The sequence below is a fragment of the Musa acuminata genome, chromosome BXJ2-6, assembly GCF_036884655.1.
Source record: "Musa acuminata AAA Group cultivar baxijiao chromosome BXJ2-6, Cavendish_Baxijiao_AAA, whole genome shotgun sequence".
NCBI classification, from domain to species: Eukaryota; Viridiplantae; Streptophyta; class Magnoliopsida; order Zingiberales; family Musaceae; genus Musa; species Musa acuminata.
The window spans coordinates 33,315,550-33,337,627 of record NC_088343.1 but is presented as its reverse complement, the minus strand read 5'-3'; the positions used below and the strand labels follow the sequence as shown (position 1 = coordinate 33,337,627).

Below are 22,078 nucleotides of genomic sequence, written 5' to 3'. Positions count from 1 at the left end.
TCTTGTTCTCATCTTCGTCGGCTGCCTCAACGCAGCCTTCATCGGCACCAGAGTATCCGTACCGTCGAGACCCACCTCCTCATGCTGCTTTACCTGAAGATTGCAGAGGAGATCGAGGCCGACGTCCGGGAATTCCTTGATGTATGTGGAAGGAAGGAGGTGATGGCGGTGGTGATCATTGATCCAAGCGTTCGTAACCTGTAAATGAATCCTCAGCGGAATTCGATAAGGCATTGGTTTGTCATGACAAATCATAAGAACTGCATAATGTCTGATAGTTTGTGTATAGGTCTACAGTGCATTGCAAAGTAATATAGACTAGAAAAGACTCGTCCAGTTTAGGATATTGCATCCCATTTTATTCCAGCTTGATTATTATCCCATCGCAGGCGATATGCAATCCTCGCTGGTTCTGAAGCAAGCAAAACGATTAATTCTTGACGACGGTAACAGGGCATGTTGCGTTTGTCAATACGTAGTTCGTCACGCTGCCCAACAAAATCCTGCATAGGCAATGAAACATAAATGCATCAGGATCAGGCAAAAGTATGAACAACATATGGTGGTATAGTGGCAGCCTTTCCTTTGGAATTGCTTAAGACAGAGTTATTAATACAACAACCCATGGTGGTATTCAAAATGTGCCATCTATCGATGTAAAATATGTGCAACAGTGTTACCCATTTTGATTCATCTTAGTCATAGATGTTGCTGATAAATAATGCATTTCATGGCATCAACGATACCAATTGGTTATGGATCATTTCTCATATGGTAGATATAACAGCAGCATTTCAGAGGTTGGTAGGGACCAAGTATGGAATTTTAGTAAATCTTCTATTTTTCATTATTGTCATTATTGTGAAGAAAGGAATGATCACATATAAAAGTGCAATCCTTTCTTAAATAAAAAAAAAAAGTTCTACTAGCTGTCCAAAATCTTTATAAAAAAAAACTTAAAAGGTAAGAAAAAACCATGTTAAACTTTTCAAAATACTTGGAAGATTTTTAACTTTAAATCCAGACTTTGATCCATGTTGATGATGTATACAACCAGGAATCAGGAATCATGCATATTTATAGGTGTAAAATAACAATCTAAACTATCTAGTCGACTTATCTAAATTTTCTATCTTATTTGATTCCTTTTACTTAAAGATATTTCTTTAAACTTTCACACATTATCTTGAGAAGTTGACCGGCTTCCCTAAAATCCATGGTCGAAGGTGCTCTAATGAAAGGATAAGCTCCTCCTTCCTTTTGCCAAGAATAAGGCAAATAATAGTTATTGTGTTCTTGCAACATACATAACATGGTCTTCTTCCTTCTTCCCTAATGGGACTCTAACCGGATCGAAGTAATAGGAAGCTCGTAACCACAAAAGTGGTTTCTGCCTGCTATGCTATAATGGAAAAAATGATATGAACCGAGGAGTGGAACCGATTAATAACCTTCATGCTCCAAATTTAGCTCTACTTAGGCTGTTGCGGGAGACATTTGACACGGGATTACCTAATTTATTATAATGTTACTGATACTATAATATATTTTTTAACACATAATGTTATATCATAATTTTCAACACAGTCCATTCAAATATGACAGTTCATGAGTACATTCTTTAGATAAAGATACAACTGTTTCAATGTGTTTTTCTTCGTAACCAAGAAATACATTAAAGAAGTTAATTATCAATTGTAAAACATTTAATTTCGAAATTTCCTATCCAGAAAGGGTTGTTTCATACACTAATATTTATTTTGATGTTTAGGGGTTAGAAAGAACTTTAGAAACTGATGATATTGGCAAAAGCTATCTTGGAGTGCTCTCTTAAACTCTATATCTCTTGGATACGTCCTTGAGTGATGAGTCTTTTGTTTTTAGTTCTGTATCCTTATTTATTATTCTTGGGGTGTGAATCTTTTTGTATCCCTTTGTGATTTTAAAGTTGGTGGTGAGCTTTCTTTTCGATCTTATTAAAGTTCTATCGTGAGTTTGTTCCTTTTCTATTATCAGCTTTCTTCCAAAATATATTCTACATTACCCCTCGGTATCAGTTTGGTATCAGAGCTAAAGGTTAGAGATTATGGCAAGGCGGAATAGAAAAGATATGGTTGGTGAAGGTAGTGGCCATGAAAATGATGTTGAGTCATTGAGGCTGCAACTACGAAGATTGTTGCATAGTCTACAAGGGAAAAATGAAATAATTGAAGAACTTCGAAGTAGAAACAACCATAATGAAATTGATGTCCAAGAGTTTACTTCTGATGATGATACATCTCCTCATCTAATGAAGTCGAGAAGATTTCGGGCAAGACATTGAGTCCAAGATGAGTGGTAGAACAAATACAACCTAAGATTGGATATTCCGGAGTTTGAAGATAAAATAAATGATGACTTTAACGATTGGCTTAATACAGTAGAAAGAATTTTTGAGTGGATGAATTGGTGACAAAGGGGTTAATTCGAGTAGGGAGCTATTTTACCTAACAAGGCAGCTTACAAAATGAGTCCTAATGAGCATGAAGAACTTCAAAGGCAAGTGGATGAATTGATGAAAAAATGGTTAATTCGAAAGAGCACGAGTCCTTGTGTGGTTCCAACCTTATTAGTGCCTAAGAAGGATGGTTCTTGGAGAATGTATGTGGATAACCGCATCATCAATCACAATGGATTATCGTTTTCTCATTCCAAGGTTAGATGATTTACTTGATCAATTGTATGATACTTCTATTTTCTCTAAAATTGATTTGAGGAGTGGCTATCACCAAATAAGAATGAGGCCTAGAGATGAGTGAAAAACAACATTTAAAACTAGAGAAGGCTTATATGAGAGGTTGGTTATGTCATTTGGGCTATCTAATGCTCCTAGCACTATTATGAGATTTATGAATCACATACTTAAGCCTTGCATTGAGACTTTTATTGTGGTTTACTTTGATGATATATTGATGTAAAGTAAGAGCGAACAGAAGCATATGAATCATATTAAAGAAATATTTTTTATTTTGAGATGGCAAAATCTTTATGCTAATCTGAAAAGGTATGATTTTTTTACTCATAGTGTGGTATTTTTAGGGTATGTTGTTTCAAAAAATGGAATCATGATGGATCAAAGCAAGGTAAAAACTATTCTCAATTGGCTAACACTTACTTCATTGCATGATGTGAGGAGTTTCCATAGCTGAACTTCCTTTTACAGAAGATTCAACAAAGGTTTTAGCTCTATTGTCGCTCTAATCACCGAATGCCTGAAATGTGATAAATTCAAATGGACTAGTGAGGCTAATGATGCTTTTGAGCTTTTAAAAAGAAAGATGACCGAATCTCCTATCTTAGTACTACCAAATTTTGATAAGGTGTTTGAAGTTGAATGTAATGCATCTAATGTAGGAATTTGTACTATTTTGAGTCAAGACGAAAAGCTCATTGCTTTTTTTAGCAAGAAACTGAATTATACAAGAAGGAAGTATTCTACCTATGACAAGAAGTTCCATGCCATTTATCGAGCTTTATCTCATTGGAGTCAGTATCTTCTTGCCAAGCCATTTGTCCTATATTCTGATTATAATGCATTGAAGTTCATTAATCACCAGCATAAGCTAAACAAGAGGCATGCAGCTTGGGAAGAGTTCTTGCAATCTTATAATTTTACAATCAAGTATAAATCTGGTGTTCAAAGCATAGTTGTTGATGTATTTAGTAGAAAGAATTCTTTATTATCAGCAATGAAAGTTAAAGTGGTTGGATTTAAGACATTCAAAGATCTCTATGAGAATGATGTGGATTTCGGCTCAATATGGTAGAATTGCAAATCAAGTTCCTTTCAACAATTGTGTGTTCCATCTTGTTCTTTGAAATAAGTAATTCTAGCTGAAGCTCATGGTGGTGTTTTGGGAGGACATTTTGGTAAGGACAAGACTCTAGCTCTTGTTCAATCAAATTTCTATTGGCCTAAGATGTTCAGAGATGTGGAGAGATATGTAAAGCAATGTCGAGTGTGTCATTTAGCAAAAACAAGAAGTCAAAATTATGGTTTGTACACTTCGTTGCCAATACCAATTGCTCTATGGGAGAATATGAGTCTTTATTTCGTTTTGGGACTACTAAGAACTCAAAGGAACAAGGATTCTATCGTGGTTATTGTTGATATATTTTTAAAAATATCTCACTTTGTTCCCTGCAATAAATCAAATGATGCATCTCATATTGCTGATTTATATTTGAAGAAAATTGTTAAATTGTATGGTATTCCAAGAACTATAGTGTCTGATCGAGACTCTAAATTTCTTAATCAATTTTGAAGAACTCTTTGGAGGAAGTTGGGTACTTCTTTGAATTTCAGCAGCTCGCACCATCCCCAAACCGACAAACTAAGGTAACGAACAAAAGTTTGGAAAACTTAGAAGCTATGTTGGTAAGAACATTAAGCAATTAGATCTCATTCTTCCACAAATTGAGTTTGCCTACAATCATTCTATGCATCATAGCATTGGTAAGAGTCATTTTGAGGTTGTTTATGGTATTAATCCTCACATTCAACAACTAAGCAATTTAGTCGAGATGCTGATGAGAGAGTTAAACAGATAAAGAAGCTGCATTAGGGTGTTAAAGTAACCATAGAAAAGCAAAATGAGAGATACATGCAAGCTACCAACAAACATAGAAAATATATGGAGTTTAATGCAGGTGATTTGGCCTAGATTCATCTAAGGAGGGAGTGGTTTCCATCGGGTAACTTTGAAAAATTAAAACCAATGGCTGATGGTCCATTCAAAGTGTTTAAGGGAATTGACAAAAATGCTTATGAGATCGAGCTACCTGAAAATTATGAAATATGCCCAACATTTAATGTGGCTGATTTAAGTCCTTTTCATAATCATATTGACAAAACAAACAAAGACTTAGGATAAGTCTTTTTCAACCAAGGGAGATTGACATGGGAGTGTCTAATTTGGTATAATCTGCTCATATGGATCTTGCTGATGCTATGGTATATTTTTCAGCTCACAATGTTGTCTTATAGTTTTCAACTCAGCTCACTCAAATATGATAGCTCATAAGCATGGATAAAGTTACAACTGTTTCAAAGTGTTTTTCTTCATGACCAAAGAATGTATTAAAAAAGTTAGTTACTAGCCGTAAAATACTTAATTTCAAAATTTCAAGGGTTGTTTCATGTACTAATACTTATTTTGATGTTTAGGGGTTAGAAAAAAATTTAGGAACTAATGCTATTGGCAAAAGCTCTCAAAGAGTGCTCTCTTAAACTCTGCATCTCTTAGATGCATCTTTGAATGGTAAATCTTTTATTTTTAGTTTTGTATCCTTGTTTATTATCTTTGGGGTGGTGATCTTTCTATATACCTTTGTGATTTTAAACTTGATGGTGAGCTTTCTTCTTGATTTTATTAAAATTTTATGGTAAGTTCATTTGTTTTCTTCTATCGACTTCCTTCCAAAATCTATTTTGTATTACCCTGGGTATCAACCTTTCTCATCACTTGTATCTATTGGCCTTCCTCGGACGCAAGCTTCCCTTGAGGCATTTTGGGATAGGGGATGACTCCATTGTTCCTCTGGATGGATTATTGGCAGATAAAAAGTTACTCTCCACTGGGGTTCTTTCTCTATTTAGCGACAGTTGTTCCTTCTTTTTGTCTCAGGTTTCTTCTCAAGGCAGGCAACACAGCAATGGGAATTTAATATGGGATATCAACCTTATTGCCAATCTAACTTTTCACCACCTACACAATATACAACAATAGGTATCTAAGACGTGATGGTATCTAGTGGAGGTGTCCAAATGGAAACTTTCTTCGTAACATGGGGATTCATGCCGTCCCCTAAAACAATCTAAATACAAAAGTATTGCTTGTTTAGTATACCATAACATATTTTTCACCAAGGTTGAGGATGATGAATTGAGAGAACGAAGAAAAGCACGCTTCAATTAGTATCATATGAAGTCTATTTATACATGATGAAAGATAAGATTTCTTTAACTGAGCAAAGAGATTGTCTCGTACAGTTGAAGAAATCCCATCTGCTATGCAGTTGAGGAAATCTCTTTATTATTAAAGAAAATCTCTTTGTTATCATGCACCCAAAAAGATCGAGCTCCTGTCAAGGATACCGATCTTGGATCGATGCAACAAAAATAATTTGCGGGCTAGAGGCTTTGTGAGTGAGTCTGCTAGTTGATCAGTCGTATGAACATGAAAGATACGAAGTTGATCTCTGACAACTTGATCTCGCACGAAGTGAAAGTCAATGGCAATGTGTTTCATGCGTGAGTAGAACACTGGATTAACATATAAGTAGGTAGCTCCAACATTGTCACAATATATTATAGGAGTATGGGTAGAGCTGACTTTGAGTTCCTTGAGGAGATTTGTGACCCAATTGAGTTCAGCAGCAGCGGTAGCAATAGCACGATATTCAGCTTCAGTTGTAGACTGGGCCACTGTCTTTTGTTTCTTAGAACTCCAACTGATTGGATTAGACCCAAGAAAGATCACATACCCTAACGTGGAGGTTCTATCATCAAAGTTTCCAGCCCAATCAGCATCAGCAAAGGCATGAAGATGAAGTTGAGTGGTTTTGTGGAGAAAGAGACCATGATTAAGGGTCCCTTTAAGATACAACAAAATTCGTTTAACCGCAAACCAATGCATAGCAGAAGGCTGGTGCATGTATTGAGATAATTTATTGACTGCAAATGAGATATTTGGACGGGTGAGAGCCAAGTACTGTAAGGAGCCAAGTACTTGTCGGTATTGAGTTGAGTCCGTGGTAGGGCTACCACAGGTTGAGAGGTAGGATGTGAGAGCTTGATATTCACCCCCACTATCAGAGTATACTGTTTTAATTGTAGATCGAAAGAAGTTTTCGATCAACTTTTTAAAGTTAGTAAAAATTGTTGAAACTTCTGACTTATGACGGAGAGGATAAATCCATGTGTACTTAGTAAAAGAGTCTACAAAAACAACATAAAATCTAAACTTGTCAAAGGAAGTGATAGGAGCAGAGCCCCAATAGGGAGTCTACAAACATCAATATAAATAATTTCAAATAGTGTAGAACATGATATGGAAGAAGAACCAAAAGGGAGTCTATGACTTTTATTACGGAGACAAACATCACAATAAAAGCTGTTATTTGTAGGAGTAGAAAGAGAACAATGAGAAAGTAATTTGTTTTGGATAGAGAGAGAGGGATGACCGAGACGACGATGCCACACATCGATTGAAGCTGCCACTAAGGAGTAAACAGTGGGCCGTTTGAGTTGTGGAACGGACGGCCATTCATAAACATTGTCCTTACTCTAACCTTGGACCAAGGATACCCCCGTGTTCAAATCCTTGACAAGAAAAGAGTTAGGAAAGAATTCAATAGAGGTATTATTTTGTTTGTAAAATTGAGAAATAGAAATAAGATTGTGTTAAATATGAGGTGCACACAAAACAAGTTGTGGTAGGTGAATTAAGCATTATGGAACCAATATAGGTAATAGGAAGTCCTTTACCGTCACCGATGATGATATCATCATGTCCACTATATTTGTTGTGGATCGACAAGTTCTGTAGATAAGAGGTAATATGGTGGGATGCGCCAAAATCTTTGTGTGTTGAGGGCGCTAAGACTGCTGATGATTGAAGTAGCCACCTTGGTTGTCGTGATTGAAATATTGATGATGTGGAGGAGGGGTTTGGTTGGAGCTCAAAGGTTCAGAAGGCATCTTGGTCGAACCTTTGTTGATAGTCTTGTTATACTGATAGTGTCACGACCCGAGTTTGATGAGCCAACTAGCCAATAACTCCATTTCGGTCCTTCAACCACGGACCAAAATGCTTAAGCGGGAGCTAACGTAGTACACTCATCAGACCCTTATAAGCTAACCATACACATTACCCACTTCCGATGTGGGACTAATGGGATGTTACAGATAGCCCCTCCTCGTGGATTTTTGATTGACTTGAGTCGTGATGGATGGTCCTAACAATTTGTTCTCACGCTTGAGATATATCTCAAAATCAGTCAGCTTGTTGTAGAGTTCTTCGAACGACACTAGTGAATCACATGCCCGTATTGCTACTGCCAGTTCCTTGTACTCGTCTCCTAGGTCGTTGAGGATATGGACAGTAACTTCTTCATCACTGAGGGAATGACCTATTAAGGACAAGTTATCGATAATAATCTTTATGTTGTGTAAATAATCAGTAACAGTACTTCCCTCTTGTTTTGTTTTCATAAGTCCGGATAGGAGACTAAGCATGCGAGTTCATGACACTTGCACGGTGCGTCGACGCATGTAAATACCATGCTCACGGATGATAAACACCTACACAGCATGTGAGTGGTACCTGTGCCACCTTGATTACTGTAGCTAGGGTAAATGGATAATTTCATAATTATCCAATGCATTATAAATCAATTATGTGGCATTCCTAAACTTGGACCCAAATTTGACTCATCAAACCTAGATGCATGTGAATGAGAAAATTTTAAGCTTTTTTTCCATTTAAGTTCCAACAATCCCCTATAAAAAATTTAAATTCCTTTCAAATAAATAAATTACTTAAATAAATAATTAAATTAAATTAAATTATTAAAAAAATAAATATTGCTTGTGCATCTATTGCGTGGTCAATGAGATATCTTTTCAAAGACTTAACCACATTTAGTGAAGTAACGGAGTGAACTAGATCTTGAATTATATTCTTTTAATCCAAACTTCAACTAACTCACACGGTATAGAATAAGTCTTCGTGAGTTGCATATTAATAGTCATATGCAAGTATATGTTGGGTCCGACCCATATGTGGGCTTGGACAAATTGGGTCATTCGAGCCCAAATCAAAGAAATCAAGAGAGAAAGGGCAAAATTAGAGAGGGCAACGTGAGAGTGCGCAGTGCAGCGTGCCGCGTGAGAGAAATAGAGAAAGTTAAGTTTTCGAGATTTCTGCTTGACGATTTGTGGCCAAACGTTGTCAATTTCGGCCCAAATTTTAAGTGGAGAATCCTTGCAGCAAACTCTACAATCCTAATGTGTTGATCTGCAGTTTACCCTCTCTAAGGTACTTTCCTGCGATATCCACTTTGTGAGACCTAGAATTCTCTTTTGAGGAGATCCACCTTATATGATGAAGATATGCTATTCTTGAGCCAAGATCTATGATCTTGATGTTATTCTGATCCTCTAGTTATTCTAGAGAAGACCTACTGTAAAATTGTTATCATTATTATTGATAGTGGAAGTTTGAGGTGGACTACGGTCCCGTGGTTTTTCCCACATTAGGTTTTTCACGTGAAAAAGATTTGGTCTCACTGTGTGGTTGATTATTTGCTCTATTGTTTATGTTGTGCTGGTTGATATTTACATTTAGATATCAAGTTGGTATTTTGATGAGGAACCCATTTTGATACATAAAGAGGGAAAAGAATATTTCGCTTTAACAGGTTTTTCCCAACAAGTGGTATCAGAGCAACAGATTATTTGGTGCTAGATTTTCTTATGTGATTGAAATGGAGCAGTCAGATGGTATGTTTAAATTGAACTCATCAAATTATTCCACTTGGAGGCGTCTGATGAAAGATTTACTATATTACAAAGATTTGTATAAGCCTATCAAGGTTAAAGATAAACCTTCTACTATGGACGATGAAAAATGGGAAGTTCAACATAGAAAAGCTATTGTCTATATTAGAAGATGGATGGATATAAACATGCATGAGCATATTTCTGATGAAACCAGAGCTGATGTTGTTTGGCAAAAGTTAGAAAACCTCTTTACGAAAAAGACAGTGGGAAATAGAATTTCTCTCCTTAGAAGGCTTGTAAATTTGAAGTATAAAGATGGTGGTAACATTGTTGAGCACATAAGCCTATTTCAGAGTCTTGCAAACAAGTTGGTTGCTATGAAAATGAATATAGATGATGAGATGCAAGGATTATTACTTCTCAGCTCTTTACCAGAAAGTTGGGAAACGTATGTGGTGACTATTTGTAACTCCACGCCAGAGGGGGCTCTAACTATAGATATGGTTAAAGACAATTTGCTAAATGAAGATACTAGAAGGAAAGAACAGGGTGAATCTTCTTCTGGGGCATTTGTTACTGAAAAACAAGAAAGACGTGGAAGAAGTCATAGCAGAAATCCACATGGATATAGAGGAAGATCTAAGTCTAGAAGAGATATCAAATGTTTTCACTGTAATAGGCCAGGTCACATGAAGAAAGAGTGTAGGTTTTGGAAGCGAAAACATAATGAAATGAAGAAAAATGAGAAAGAGACCAATACAGTTGCTGTTGAAGGTAATATCACTATTGTCTGTGATGAAGGTTGTGTTAGTCTTATAGCTCAGGACAGTAATTGGGTAATTGACTCTAGTGCTTCATTTCATGTTACTTCTCATGGTGATTTCTTTAGTTCTTATATTGCTGGTGATTTTGGTGATGTCAGAATGGGAAACAGTGATACATCTAAGATTATGGGTATTGGAGATATTTGCTTGGAGACCAGTATTGGGAGCAAATTGATACTCAAAGATGTAAGGCATATTCCATATATTCGTCTTAACTTGATATCTACAGGCATACTTGATGATGAGGGCTTTGCACATTATTTTTGTGAAAGTAAATGAAAACTCACTAAAGGTTCTCTAATTGTGGCAAAAGGAAAGAAGATTAACTCTTTTTATGTCATGGAAGCTAAGCTACACAAAGGAGAGATTAATGCAATTCGAAAATGTGAAAGTATAGATCTTTGGCATAAGAGGCTTGGACATATCAGCGAGAAGGGACTTCAAACTCTTGCTAGAAAGCAGTTCTTACCAGAGTTGCAAGGTACATCTCTTAAATCTTGTGATCATTGCTTAGTTGAAAAAACACATCGAGTTGCATTTTAGACATATCCATCATCTAGAAGATCAGATGTTATTGATTTAGTTCATACTGATGTTTGTACTATGCAAACTAGAACTCTTAGAGGTGCTCTTTATTTTGTTACTTTTATTGATGACCATTTTAGAAAAGTGTGGGCTTTTGCTTTGAAATCTAAAGACCAGGTACTCGATGTTTTCAAGGAGTTTCATGTCAGTGTTGAAAGAGAAACTGGTAGAAAACTAAAGTGTATTCGATCAGATAATGGTGGCGAGTACAAGGGTCCTTTTGAGAATTATTGCAGGTTCCATGGTATCAGGCCTGAGAAAACAGTTCCTAAAACTCCTCAGCAGAACAGTGTGGCAGAAAGGATGAACAGAACCATTGAAGAAAGGATTAGGTGTATGCTTTCCCATGCCAAGTTACTAAAGTCATTTTGGGGGGAGGCTATGAGAACTACAGTTGATCTGATAAATCTTTCTCCATCAGTTCCTCTGAAAGGTGATGTTCTAGAGAGAGTATGGAGAGGAAAAGATATATCTTATAATCATTTAAGAGTCTTTGGGTGTAAAGCATTTGTTCATATTCCCAAAGATGAAAGGTCCAAGCTTGATAGTAAAACAAAAGCATGTATCTTCTTGGGATATGGTCATGAAGAGTTTGGTTACAGATTATGGGATCCAGTGAACAAGAAGATTATTAGAAGCAGAGATGTTGTGTTTTTTGAAGACCAATTGCTTGATGATGGTGATAATATTGAGAAGCCAGAAACCTTTGTTTATATTCCTTGGAGTTTAGGTCCAGTTCCTTCACCTGTAGTTCATGATGATCATGGGGAAGATGAACAAGAAGATTGTGGTGAGAATACTAGTGATGATACACCTACAGTTGATGATGTTGAACCAACTGAACAGGCACCTCCACCACCAATTAAGATTCCATTGAGAAGATCCACTAGAGAGCGACAACCATCTATCAGATATCCTCCACATGAGTATGTTATGCTTACTGACGAAGGAGAGCCAGAAACTTACCAAGAAACTATTCTACATGAGAATAAGAGTGAGTGGGTTAAAGCCATGCAAGAAGAGATGAGATCCTTGCTTGAGAACCACACTTATGACTTGGTAAAATTGCCTAAAGAGAAGAAAGCTCTCAAGAATAAGTGGGTTTATAAATTGAAGACTGAAAACAATAGCTCACAACAAAGATTCAAGGCATGACTAGTTGTAAAAGGATTCAGTCATAAGAAAGGTATTGACTTTGAAGAAATATTTTCTCCAGTTGTGAAAATGTCCTCTATCCGAGTTGTTCTTAGTTTGGCTGCCCGCTTGAATTTAGAAGTCGAGCAACTTGATGTGAAAACAGCATTTCTTCATGGTGATTTAGAAGAAGAAATTTACATGGAGCAACCAGAAGGTTTCAAAGTTAAGAGAAAAGAAAATATGGTGTGTAAGCTTAGGAAAAGCTTATATGGACTCAAACAGGCACCTAGACAGTGGTATAAGAAGTTTGATTCCTTTATGATGAGCCAAGGGTATGATAGAACCACATCTGATCATTATGTGTTTATGAAGAAATTTTCAGATGATGATTTTATTATTTTATTGCTATATGTTGATGATATGCTGATTGTTGGCCATGATGTTGGAAAAATTGGAAAGCTTAAAAGAGAGCTAAGTCTTTTGCCATGAAAGACTTGGGATCGGTGAAACAAATACTTGGCATGAAGATTCTTCGTGATAGGAAGAAAAGGAAGATTTGGCTATCTCAGGAGACTTACATTGAAAAGGTTCTTGAAAGATTCAACATGAGTAAAGCCAAAGCAGTTTGTTCCCCACTTGTAGGTCATTTCAAGCTTAGTTCGAAACAATATCCTACAAGTGAGAAAGAAAAAGAAGAAATGTCCAGAGTGCCTTACTCATATGCAGTAGGCAGTTTGATGTATGTTATGGTTTGTACTAGGCCAGATATAGCTCGTGCAGTTGGAGTTGTTAACCGATTTCTCTCAAATCCTGGAAAGGAACATTGGGCAACAGTGAAATGGATATTAAGATATCTAAGAGGTACTTCCAAATTGTGTTTATGTTTTGGCAGTGATGAACTTGTGTTAGAAGGTTACACAGATGCAGACATGGCAGGTGATACTGATTCCAGGAAGTCCACTTCGGGATTCTTGATGACATTTGCAAGAGGAGCAGTCTCTTGGCAGTCTAAGTTACAGAAGTGTGTTGCTCTATCAACCATAGAAGTAGAATACATAGCAGTTACTGAAGCCTGTAAGGAAACTTTATGGATGAAAATGTTTACTGTGACAGTCAAAGTGTCATTCACCTCTCCAAGAATTCAACATACCATTCTAGATCCAAGCATATTGATGTGAGATATCACTGGATTCGTGATGTGCTTGAGATGAAAGAATTACAGTTGGAAAAAGTGCATACTAATGAGAATGGATCAAATATGTTGACAAAGTCTTTACCTAAGGAGAAGCTTGAAGCATGTAAGCAAAGAGCGGGTTTGGTACAGCCCATCATATGAGCTGGAGGGGGAGAATTGTTGGGTCCAGCCCATATGTGGGCTTGGACAAATTGGGCCATTCGAGCCCAAATCAAAGAAATCAAGAGAGAAAGGGCAAAATTAAAGAGGGCAACGTGAGAGTGTGCAGTGCAGCATGCGGCGGCGTGCAGACAAAAGAGGAGAGAGAAATAGAGAGAGAAAGTTAGGTTTTTAAGATTTCTATTTGACGATCTGTGGTCAAACGTTGTCAGTTTCGGCCCAAATTTTAAGTGGAGAATCCTTGCAGCAAACTCTACAATCCTAACGGTGTTGATCTACAATTTACCCTCTCTAAGATACTTTCCTGCGATATCCATTTTGTGAGACCTAGAATTCTCGAGATCCATCTTATATGATGAAGATATGTTATTCTTGAGCCAAGATCTATGATCTTGATGTTATTCTGATCCTCTAGTTATTCTAGAGAAGACCTACTGTAAACCTGTATTATTGATAGTGGAAGTTTGAGGTGGACTACGGTCCCGTAGTTTTTCCCACATTGGGTTTTCCACGTGAAAAAAATTTAGTCTCACTGTGTGGTTAATTATTTGTTCTATTGTTTATGCTGTGCTGTTTGATATTTACATTTGGATATCAAGTTGATATTTTGATGAGGAACTCATTTTGATATACAAATAGGGAAAAGAATATTTCGTTTTAACAGGTTTTTCCCAACAGTATCTTAGTTATTCATGAGAGATTATAAAGATTATCCAGATCCCTAGTCATGACGATATATGAATTCTCTTAGTCATATCTCACGAAAAAATCACCTCATGAAAAATATTTATAAATTTCTTTTTATAAAAGTCTATTGTAGCTTTACATTCACAATAAATAAAAACAGGAGTAGGGTTTATGATCATAAAAAAAATAGAAATTAATTTTTTTAATCATTCTACCTGGGTACAAGTGGTGTAATTACTACAAACTTAACCTCCATCGTACTTCTAGTTTTAGTAGTCTGTTTCGTTGATTGCTAAGATATAATACTTCTACCAAGAAGATATATATATATATATATAATATCTAAATAATCAAAAGTTCAGTTGGCATCACCGTAGAATATCCTACAAAGTTAAGTCCATAAAAATAAATTCCCTAAAGGCATATAAAAACTCATTCAAGAGCATTTAACTGAGCTAAACTTGAAATACTAATATATCTACTAATTCTGTATACAACATAAGAAATATCAGGTCTGATCTTATTTAATAGATAGAAGAGAGATCTAATTATTTGAAAATATCTTTCTTGATGTACAAGATTATCAGTGTCATTTAGATCACAAGAAGTGAAGACAAATGAATAATTAGAATATTTAAAAATTTTAATTAATTTTTTAGTATAATAACACCGAGGTAATGATATAAAATTATAACATTTCTAGATTTTTTTTTGCTAACCAAGATTTTTCACATCAAAGTGATGAGATAAGAATGATTTATTTTCCAAGATCAAATCTAAATCTAAAGTAAAAATTAAGACATCGTCAACAGACAAGTATAATTTGTTCTATCCTTCTATAATATATATAATTATCAAATTCATTGATTTAAAATCCAAATGATAGAATTATATAATCAAATTTTTCGTGTCATTGCTTAGGTGCTTGCTTGAATCCGTAAAGGGAACGGATCAACTTGCATACTTTTCCTTTTTGTCCATGCATGACAAATCTTTTGGGTTAGTTCATGTATATCTCTTCTTCTAGCTCTCAATGTAGAAATATAGTCTTCACATCCATTTGATGAATAAGGAGTTTATGGGTAGAAGCAAAAGCAAGTAGGACTCGGATGGTAGTAATTCATGCTATAAGCATATGTGTCAAAATAATCACTGCTAGTTTTTTTACAAAAAAACCTTAAACAACAAGCTTAGCTTTGTACTTTTTAGATATATCATTGCTCCTAATTTTATTCTTGAAAATCTACTTGTAACTTAGGAGGGGTTTAGCCCTAGGAGATAAGTGAGTGAGAATTCACATATTCTATTTCATTATTAATCATCTGTTTTAAAAAAAAGCATCCAGAGAGCATATAGCTTCTTGAAATGAACTTGAGGTATATTCTATCACATAAATTCTTTTCAATCATACATATCTTGCTTCTTCAAGGTTTAGGTTGAATATTAGATTTTATAAAATTTAGAAAAAAAGAAAAACACTCACTTGAGATATTAGTAGATAATCTGAAAAGCAAATATGTTTTCAAAGAAGGATGCATCCCTATATTTAATTAGAGTGTCATTTAAGATTTTAGATATTTTAGAATTTACTATAAGAAATCTATAAGTGTTGCCATTGATGGAATATCCTACAAAGACAACATCCACAATTTTAGGACCTATGTTATTTCTATTGGGTTCTGATATGTTAATATTAGCTAAATACTTTCATATTTGGAAGTAACTTAGCTCTGATTTATAACATTTCCAAAATTCTTAAGGGATTGTCATCTTATTCTTTTGTGGTATCCTGTTAAATATATAACAGGTAAATATGAGAGGCTTCCCCCACAAAGTTCTAGAGTACTCTTGAACTAAAGATCAATGTAGGTTCTATCTGATTGAGGTGAATAGGGAGTAGTGACTTCATGAACTATATTATGATCTTCATAAAATTTGACAAATTTATTAAAAGTATACTCACCTCCTCTATCAGATAAGATTTTAATTTTTCTATCAAGTTGGTTTTCAACTTGAGCCTTATAGATCTTAAATTTATTAATAACTTCATCTTTAGTCTTTAAAAGATAAAATGTAGGGTCACAAAATAATGACTTCCACCTCTAGTTGGTACTCTATTAGAGTCACAAACATCATTAGATAAAATTGAATATTTTTAAAGGATTTTTTATGTTGTTTTAGATTGAGTGCAGAACTCACATTTAGATTTAAATTTAGAGTTAAATTTTAAAATCAAATCAAGATAAGACATTCTTTGAATTGATCTGATGTTGACATGACTAAGTCTACCATGCCAAATATCACAAGATTCAAAATTTAAGATAATAGAGGATAATGATTAATCTTTGTTGTAGATTCATCTTTGAAGGAGTTATTATACTAAGTTTAAAAAGTCTTTCAATTACAAAGTCTTTCCCTTTATACATATCTCTCTTGTAGATTATAACTTGGTTTGCTTCCAAATATATTATATATCCTAATTATACAAGGAGAGATCCACTAATTAGGTTTTGTTGGATATCTAATACTTGCAACACATCATGAATTATAAGTGTTTTTCCTAAAGTAAGCTTCAGGTTGATGCATCCAGTTCCCAATACGTTAGCAGATGTCTTGTTCCACATGATTATACTTCCTCCACTTGAGATATAAGAGAAGGAAAAGTATTCTTGATTAGTACAAACATTGATGTTTGCACTAGAATCTAACCACCATATAAAATCATAATAGTTTCGATTCATAGTTGGAATAAAGGAAATAGACCTAAAAAATAAATTTGATAGTTCAGCCTCGGTCATATTGACTTGAGGTTTAGGTTTAAGGGAGCTATTCTTCCTAAAAATCATTTTTTTTTCTTCTTTTGATAGAAGTAGGATTGGGCAAGGTAATTATTCTGATCATAAATAAAGCAGAAGTGATCTTTTCCTAGCTTCATATTCCCTTTAGGTTTGGAGGATTGTCTAGAATTTTGAAATTGGTTGAAGTTAATGTTAGGGTTAAAATTTAGAATAGGATTTGAGAACCTTGGTTTAAACCTTTTACCCTTGGGTTTGAAGTTATGATCTTAGTTCTTGTTAGAGTTTCTATGATTTTGAAAATGACCTTAAGATTAGTCATATTGACTTTAGCTAGTATTTGATTTTTTTAAGCTTTCCTTTGCCAATAATGATCTTCTATCCTAATAGCTTAGATAGCAAACCTAAGAGTTCCAGTGATTTGAGGTCTCCTAATGACTAAAGAGAAAGTCTATTTAATGGAAAGAGATATGATATGATTCAAAAAAATAGTTCTATTTCTATGAATTTCATGGATCAAGTTTTGAAATGTATGAACTTGATCATTGATAGGTAAATGATTCACCATTTTAAAGTTATTAAAATAAAAAATAGTAAAGCAATGGATTCCTTCAAAACCTCTAACATATGTCTTCTAAGGCTTACAAAAGTTAAGGATTCTAAACCTAACATATTTGTTTTTTTAGGAGATTTTTTAAAATCAGTAAATTTAAAAGGATTTAGAAAGGGTGATAATTTTCCTATAATAGAAATTAGTCCTAGAGTTATTAACTAGGTTTCTTGTTCAAGCCACCTGACAAACACATTCCCATTAAATTTGTCAAGTTTAAGGAATATGCAATCATCTCATTATAAAATTTAAGATTAAGTTTAAAGGAATAAGACAAATGAATAATATATGTAAAATAAAATTAAAAACTCATATGGTTATAAGTCTTGATTTAATGGAGCAGAAATATATGTTGAGTAGATTTTTTGCTTCACCCTTTAAAATATTTGTTATGATACCCGTTTAGGGCAAACACATTTCACAAATAATTTTAGTAATAATCTAACACAATATAAATGTAAATATAATTGCATCACAATTAACAAATGCTATTTATTGAATTGTATTTTTTTAATAAATAAAATCGATGTATACAGAATAAAGGAATACTGTTAAATTTTTTTTTAATATAAATCCAAAAATATAAACTGAAGGTATAACTCAAGTTATCAATTTTTACAGCTAAATAAATGATGAAATAATCATGCAACCACTATAACAATAATGATATCTCCTTTTTTTATATTTTTTAATACAGATTAATAAAGTGATGAAATAATTATTAAACAAATATAATTAAATAACTACAACAGTAATAAGAATTACACTAATAAAATATTTATTTCACAATGCTAATCTGATAATTAAATTAAATTATTTAACAAATAATCAAACACTTACCCAACGATTAACATGAATAAATATGCCTTTTTTCGGATTCTCATCCTGTTTAGTTTTAATCGAAGAAGTAATATACTTAGATTGTTGTAATGATAGTAAAATAACCTTTGATTAAGCACTGTCTCTCCTTTCTTTCTCTATTTTCTCGAGTTTTAGTGTCAATCTCAACTAATAAGTGTCATGTGGTTAATTATGTCTCATTTTAAAACCTGCACACAAATTTAGATCAATCTTGTCTTTTAATCTTTTTTTACAAGACTTTTATGAGGAGAGCAAAAAAGTTGAGGAAGAATGGAACTGAAGTCCTTGAACAATGAATAAAAATTGAAGATTTTTTTCCTCAAGTTCCAACACTATTTTGTTCGTCTATCTATTTTCATGATTATTTTCCTATCATTCTTCTGTTCAGTGGCAGTAGCAATAGCAAGCACAGGGGAAGGAAATTAAGACATTGATAGAAAGAGCGAGGAAGCAACCACATAAAAGCCTTACCTCCGAATCGGGCTAACACCTCTGCTACCCATGACCAGGGAGTCCAGCCCCAAATCCCCCACGGCTTGACATAGCTTCTCCCTCGCGTCTCCCCAGAACAGCTTGGCAACGATGATCGCCTGAAACCGTTGGTTCTAATTTTAGGAAGCAGGGGAAGAAAACGGGTAGAGGAAGAGATGGTACCCCCTTCTGCCTTGAAGCGGTGTCGAGCTCATCAAGGACCTCCACGTTGACATCGAGCTCGTAGTGCTTCATCACATCCGGCTGCCGGAACTCCGTCAGAGGAATGAGAGCTACACAAATCACGGCACAAAAGAGAGCGTGAGCGAGCAAAGAGATGCCGGATGGCGGATGGCGAGGGCGCGCGTACGGGAGCCGGACTGGATCCAGAGCGGGTGCTTGGCCTCGTCGCCCTTGTCGGGCATGATGTGGAGGAGGAGGATGGTGTCGCCCTTGCGGAGGAGGTTGTCGATGGCCCACCTCAGCGCCGCCTTGCTACTCTTCGAGAAGTCGAGCGCCAACCCGATCTTCCTCCCACCACCCCCTGCCATCTCCGAGATCTCTCGAGTACACCAAGACCAACAATGGCGATGGAAAGTAAGCAGGGTAGGGACGAATGAGACGATCGGTTCCAACGGCCTCTTTCTCTCTCTATATACGGAAGGGAGGAACGACACGTATATATATATATATATATATATATATATATATATATATATATATATATATATATATATATATATATTTGATATGGAGAGATTAAAAAAATGATTTTCTTTTTTTGAAAAAGCTTCGCAGATCGTCGTCAACTTAAATCTCACTTTCGCATCTTGTATCTTGTTAAAAAAAAAAAATTACATTCAAGAATTTTTAGAAATATATTTTTTTCTTGAAAAACCACCTTCAATAAATGAGAACTGTTTTGAATAATAGAACGATATGAAAAATGTTGCTAAATTTATGCATCAGCTATTTCGTATGTGAAGTATAATAATTTATCTTAGGAGGTGTTATGCATTAGAAGTAGATCTAATTTTTCAATATTTTTTTAATCCTGAAGGATATAGTGATAGGAGAAATCTTAATTTAAGATAGAATGATTGTTAAAAAAATAGAGGAGTTTCTTTTTTTTCTTTTTGTCCTACTAAATTGTTTGACAGTGAGGTAGCAAAAGAGGAACTGAGAGGAAACCTAAAACGAGTTACTCGACGCCTGCGATAAAGAATCTCAAAATCCATCGATTGAATTGAGGGCGATGAAGCGACTCCGCATCCCAATCCTGCCATTCGTACGCACATCAAACCTATATACTTATCCGTCGCCGTCATGCAAATGCCTCAAATCGACCATCACAGCCACCTGCGTGCTCAGACTGCGCCCGGAACTTGTTCGACGAAAGACCGCACATTCTGATGAAGCGACTCCGCATCCCAATCCTGCCATTCGTACGCACATCAAACCTATATACTTATCCGTCGCCGTCATGCAAATGCCTAAAATCGACCATCACAGCCACCTGCGTGCTCAGACTGCGCCCGGAACTTGTTCGACGAAAGACCGCACATTCTGATGTAGCTACTACGCATCCCAATCCTGCCATTTGTACGCACATCAAACGTATATACTTATCCGTCGCTGTCATCCAAATGCCTCAAATCGACCAACACAGGCGCCTGCGTGCTCAGACTGCGCCCGGAACTTGTTCGACGAAAGACCGCACATGCTCCCCGACCTGCATCACATGATTTGCCCTCGAGGAGTTCCATGGGAACTGGTTGACCATTCAAGACGGTAACATTCTTCGAATCTTCTCCCACATGTTGTGGTTGATGCACCAAAATGACCAACCCAGCCACATGTCATATGCTCAGATTGCGTCTGGAACCGGTTCGAAGAAAGAGGGCACATTCTCTCTCTCTAACACCCTAATTAATCTTATATAAAAAATAGATAAAATTATAATTAAAAAAATATTATAAAAATACTATTATCAATTTTAACTTAATTATTTTTAGTGATTCTGACCAAACGAAATTAAATATCGTGACATGACATAAGTCACCACTTGGCTAGCACCATATTAAGATTAATACTATCAACTTATAAAGGTCTAATTGAGGTATAGTTTTTTAGTCTTAATTATATATGTAATCCTTATTTAATTTATTTCTATAAATTTAAATAAATTTTGGTATAATATATTCCTCTCATTAATATTAAAAATTATAAAATATGATTAACTATAAATAGCTAATTTGAGTTAATAAACAAATACTTAAAATATTTTCTCTAACAATTTTTGATAGAATACATATCTAAGCTGGCTAGCCAACACATATCATACTAATTTCTCCAAATGCTAAAAATTTTTTAAATGTAACAATGACGACAAGATTTGAGTCTATCCTATGATAATTTGTCAAAATATTTACGAGTTAAGCTAACTAATACATTCACCTAAATATATTATTGCCACTAAAATTAAAAAAATAATACTAAGTGCATCTAACTATAAATAGCTTGTTTGGGTTACTATACAAATACTTTGAATATTTGTTATAATAAATTTTGATATAATATGTCATTTTTTTTACAAAGGATGAATGGTGAAGGCAGGATTCAGATCTTGCAATAAACTATTAAGAAATTTACCGAATGAAATCTTCTTTAAATATTAAGTTTAGTCATACATGAGGACTAACCTCCCTTAAATATATCACTCTCATTAATATTTTTTAAAAAACATGTTAACTTCCAATAGCTATAAATAGCCAATTTGAGTTAATATGAAAGTATTTAGAATATTTTTTTTAATAAATTTTGATATAATATATTTTTTAAATATTATTTTACTCGTATGTGTTTATATAAATTTTGATTGTCTAATTGATTGAAATGCTAATTCAGAGCTAACTGTGATTCTATCCACATGTCTCTAATTCATGTCGAAAAATGTTGAAAAACTTTGATTCTTCAATGGTCCGAATACAATAAACTGCATCGGCATATGCCTAATAATACTGTTCTGACGCTTAAGTTAGATTTGAGAATAGAAGCCTTTTAGAGTCAAATGTAGTTTGAGAATTCTTTTATATCAAGGAACACACGTGATGGTGCCTTTTATAATATGACTTTAAGATTATTAAACTTAAAGATATGCATTGATGTCGGGGATAAATACATATTACTCCTAACTGTCACAGACTTAGC

General features: G+C 34.8%; 1 protein-coding gene across 1 annotated transcript; it reads right to left on the bottom strand.

The window, feature by feature from the left end:
- Nucleotides 1-237: 237 nt before the first annotated feature.
- Nucleotides 238-19,526, bottom strand: LOC135615298 (universal stress protein PHOS32-like). The gene is made up of 4 exons (XM_065113594.1): nucleotides 19,239-19,526; nucleotides 19,052-19,161; nucleotides 18,869-18,987; nucleotides 238-503 (listed from the first exon to the last, which is right to left on the bottom strand). Exons 1-4 carry the CDS (start codon nucleotides 19,417-19,419, stop codon nucleotides 431-433), a joined length of 483 nt encoding a protein of 160 aa, XP_064969666.1. The 5' UTR covers nucleotides 19,420-19,526; the 3' UTR covers nucleotides 238-430.
- Nucleotides 19,527-22,078: the final 2,552 nt, after the last annotated feature.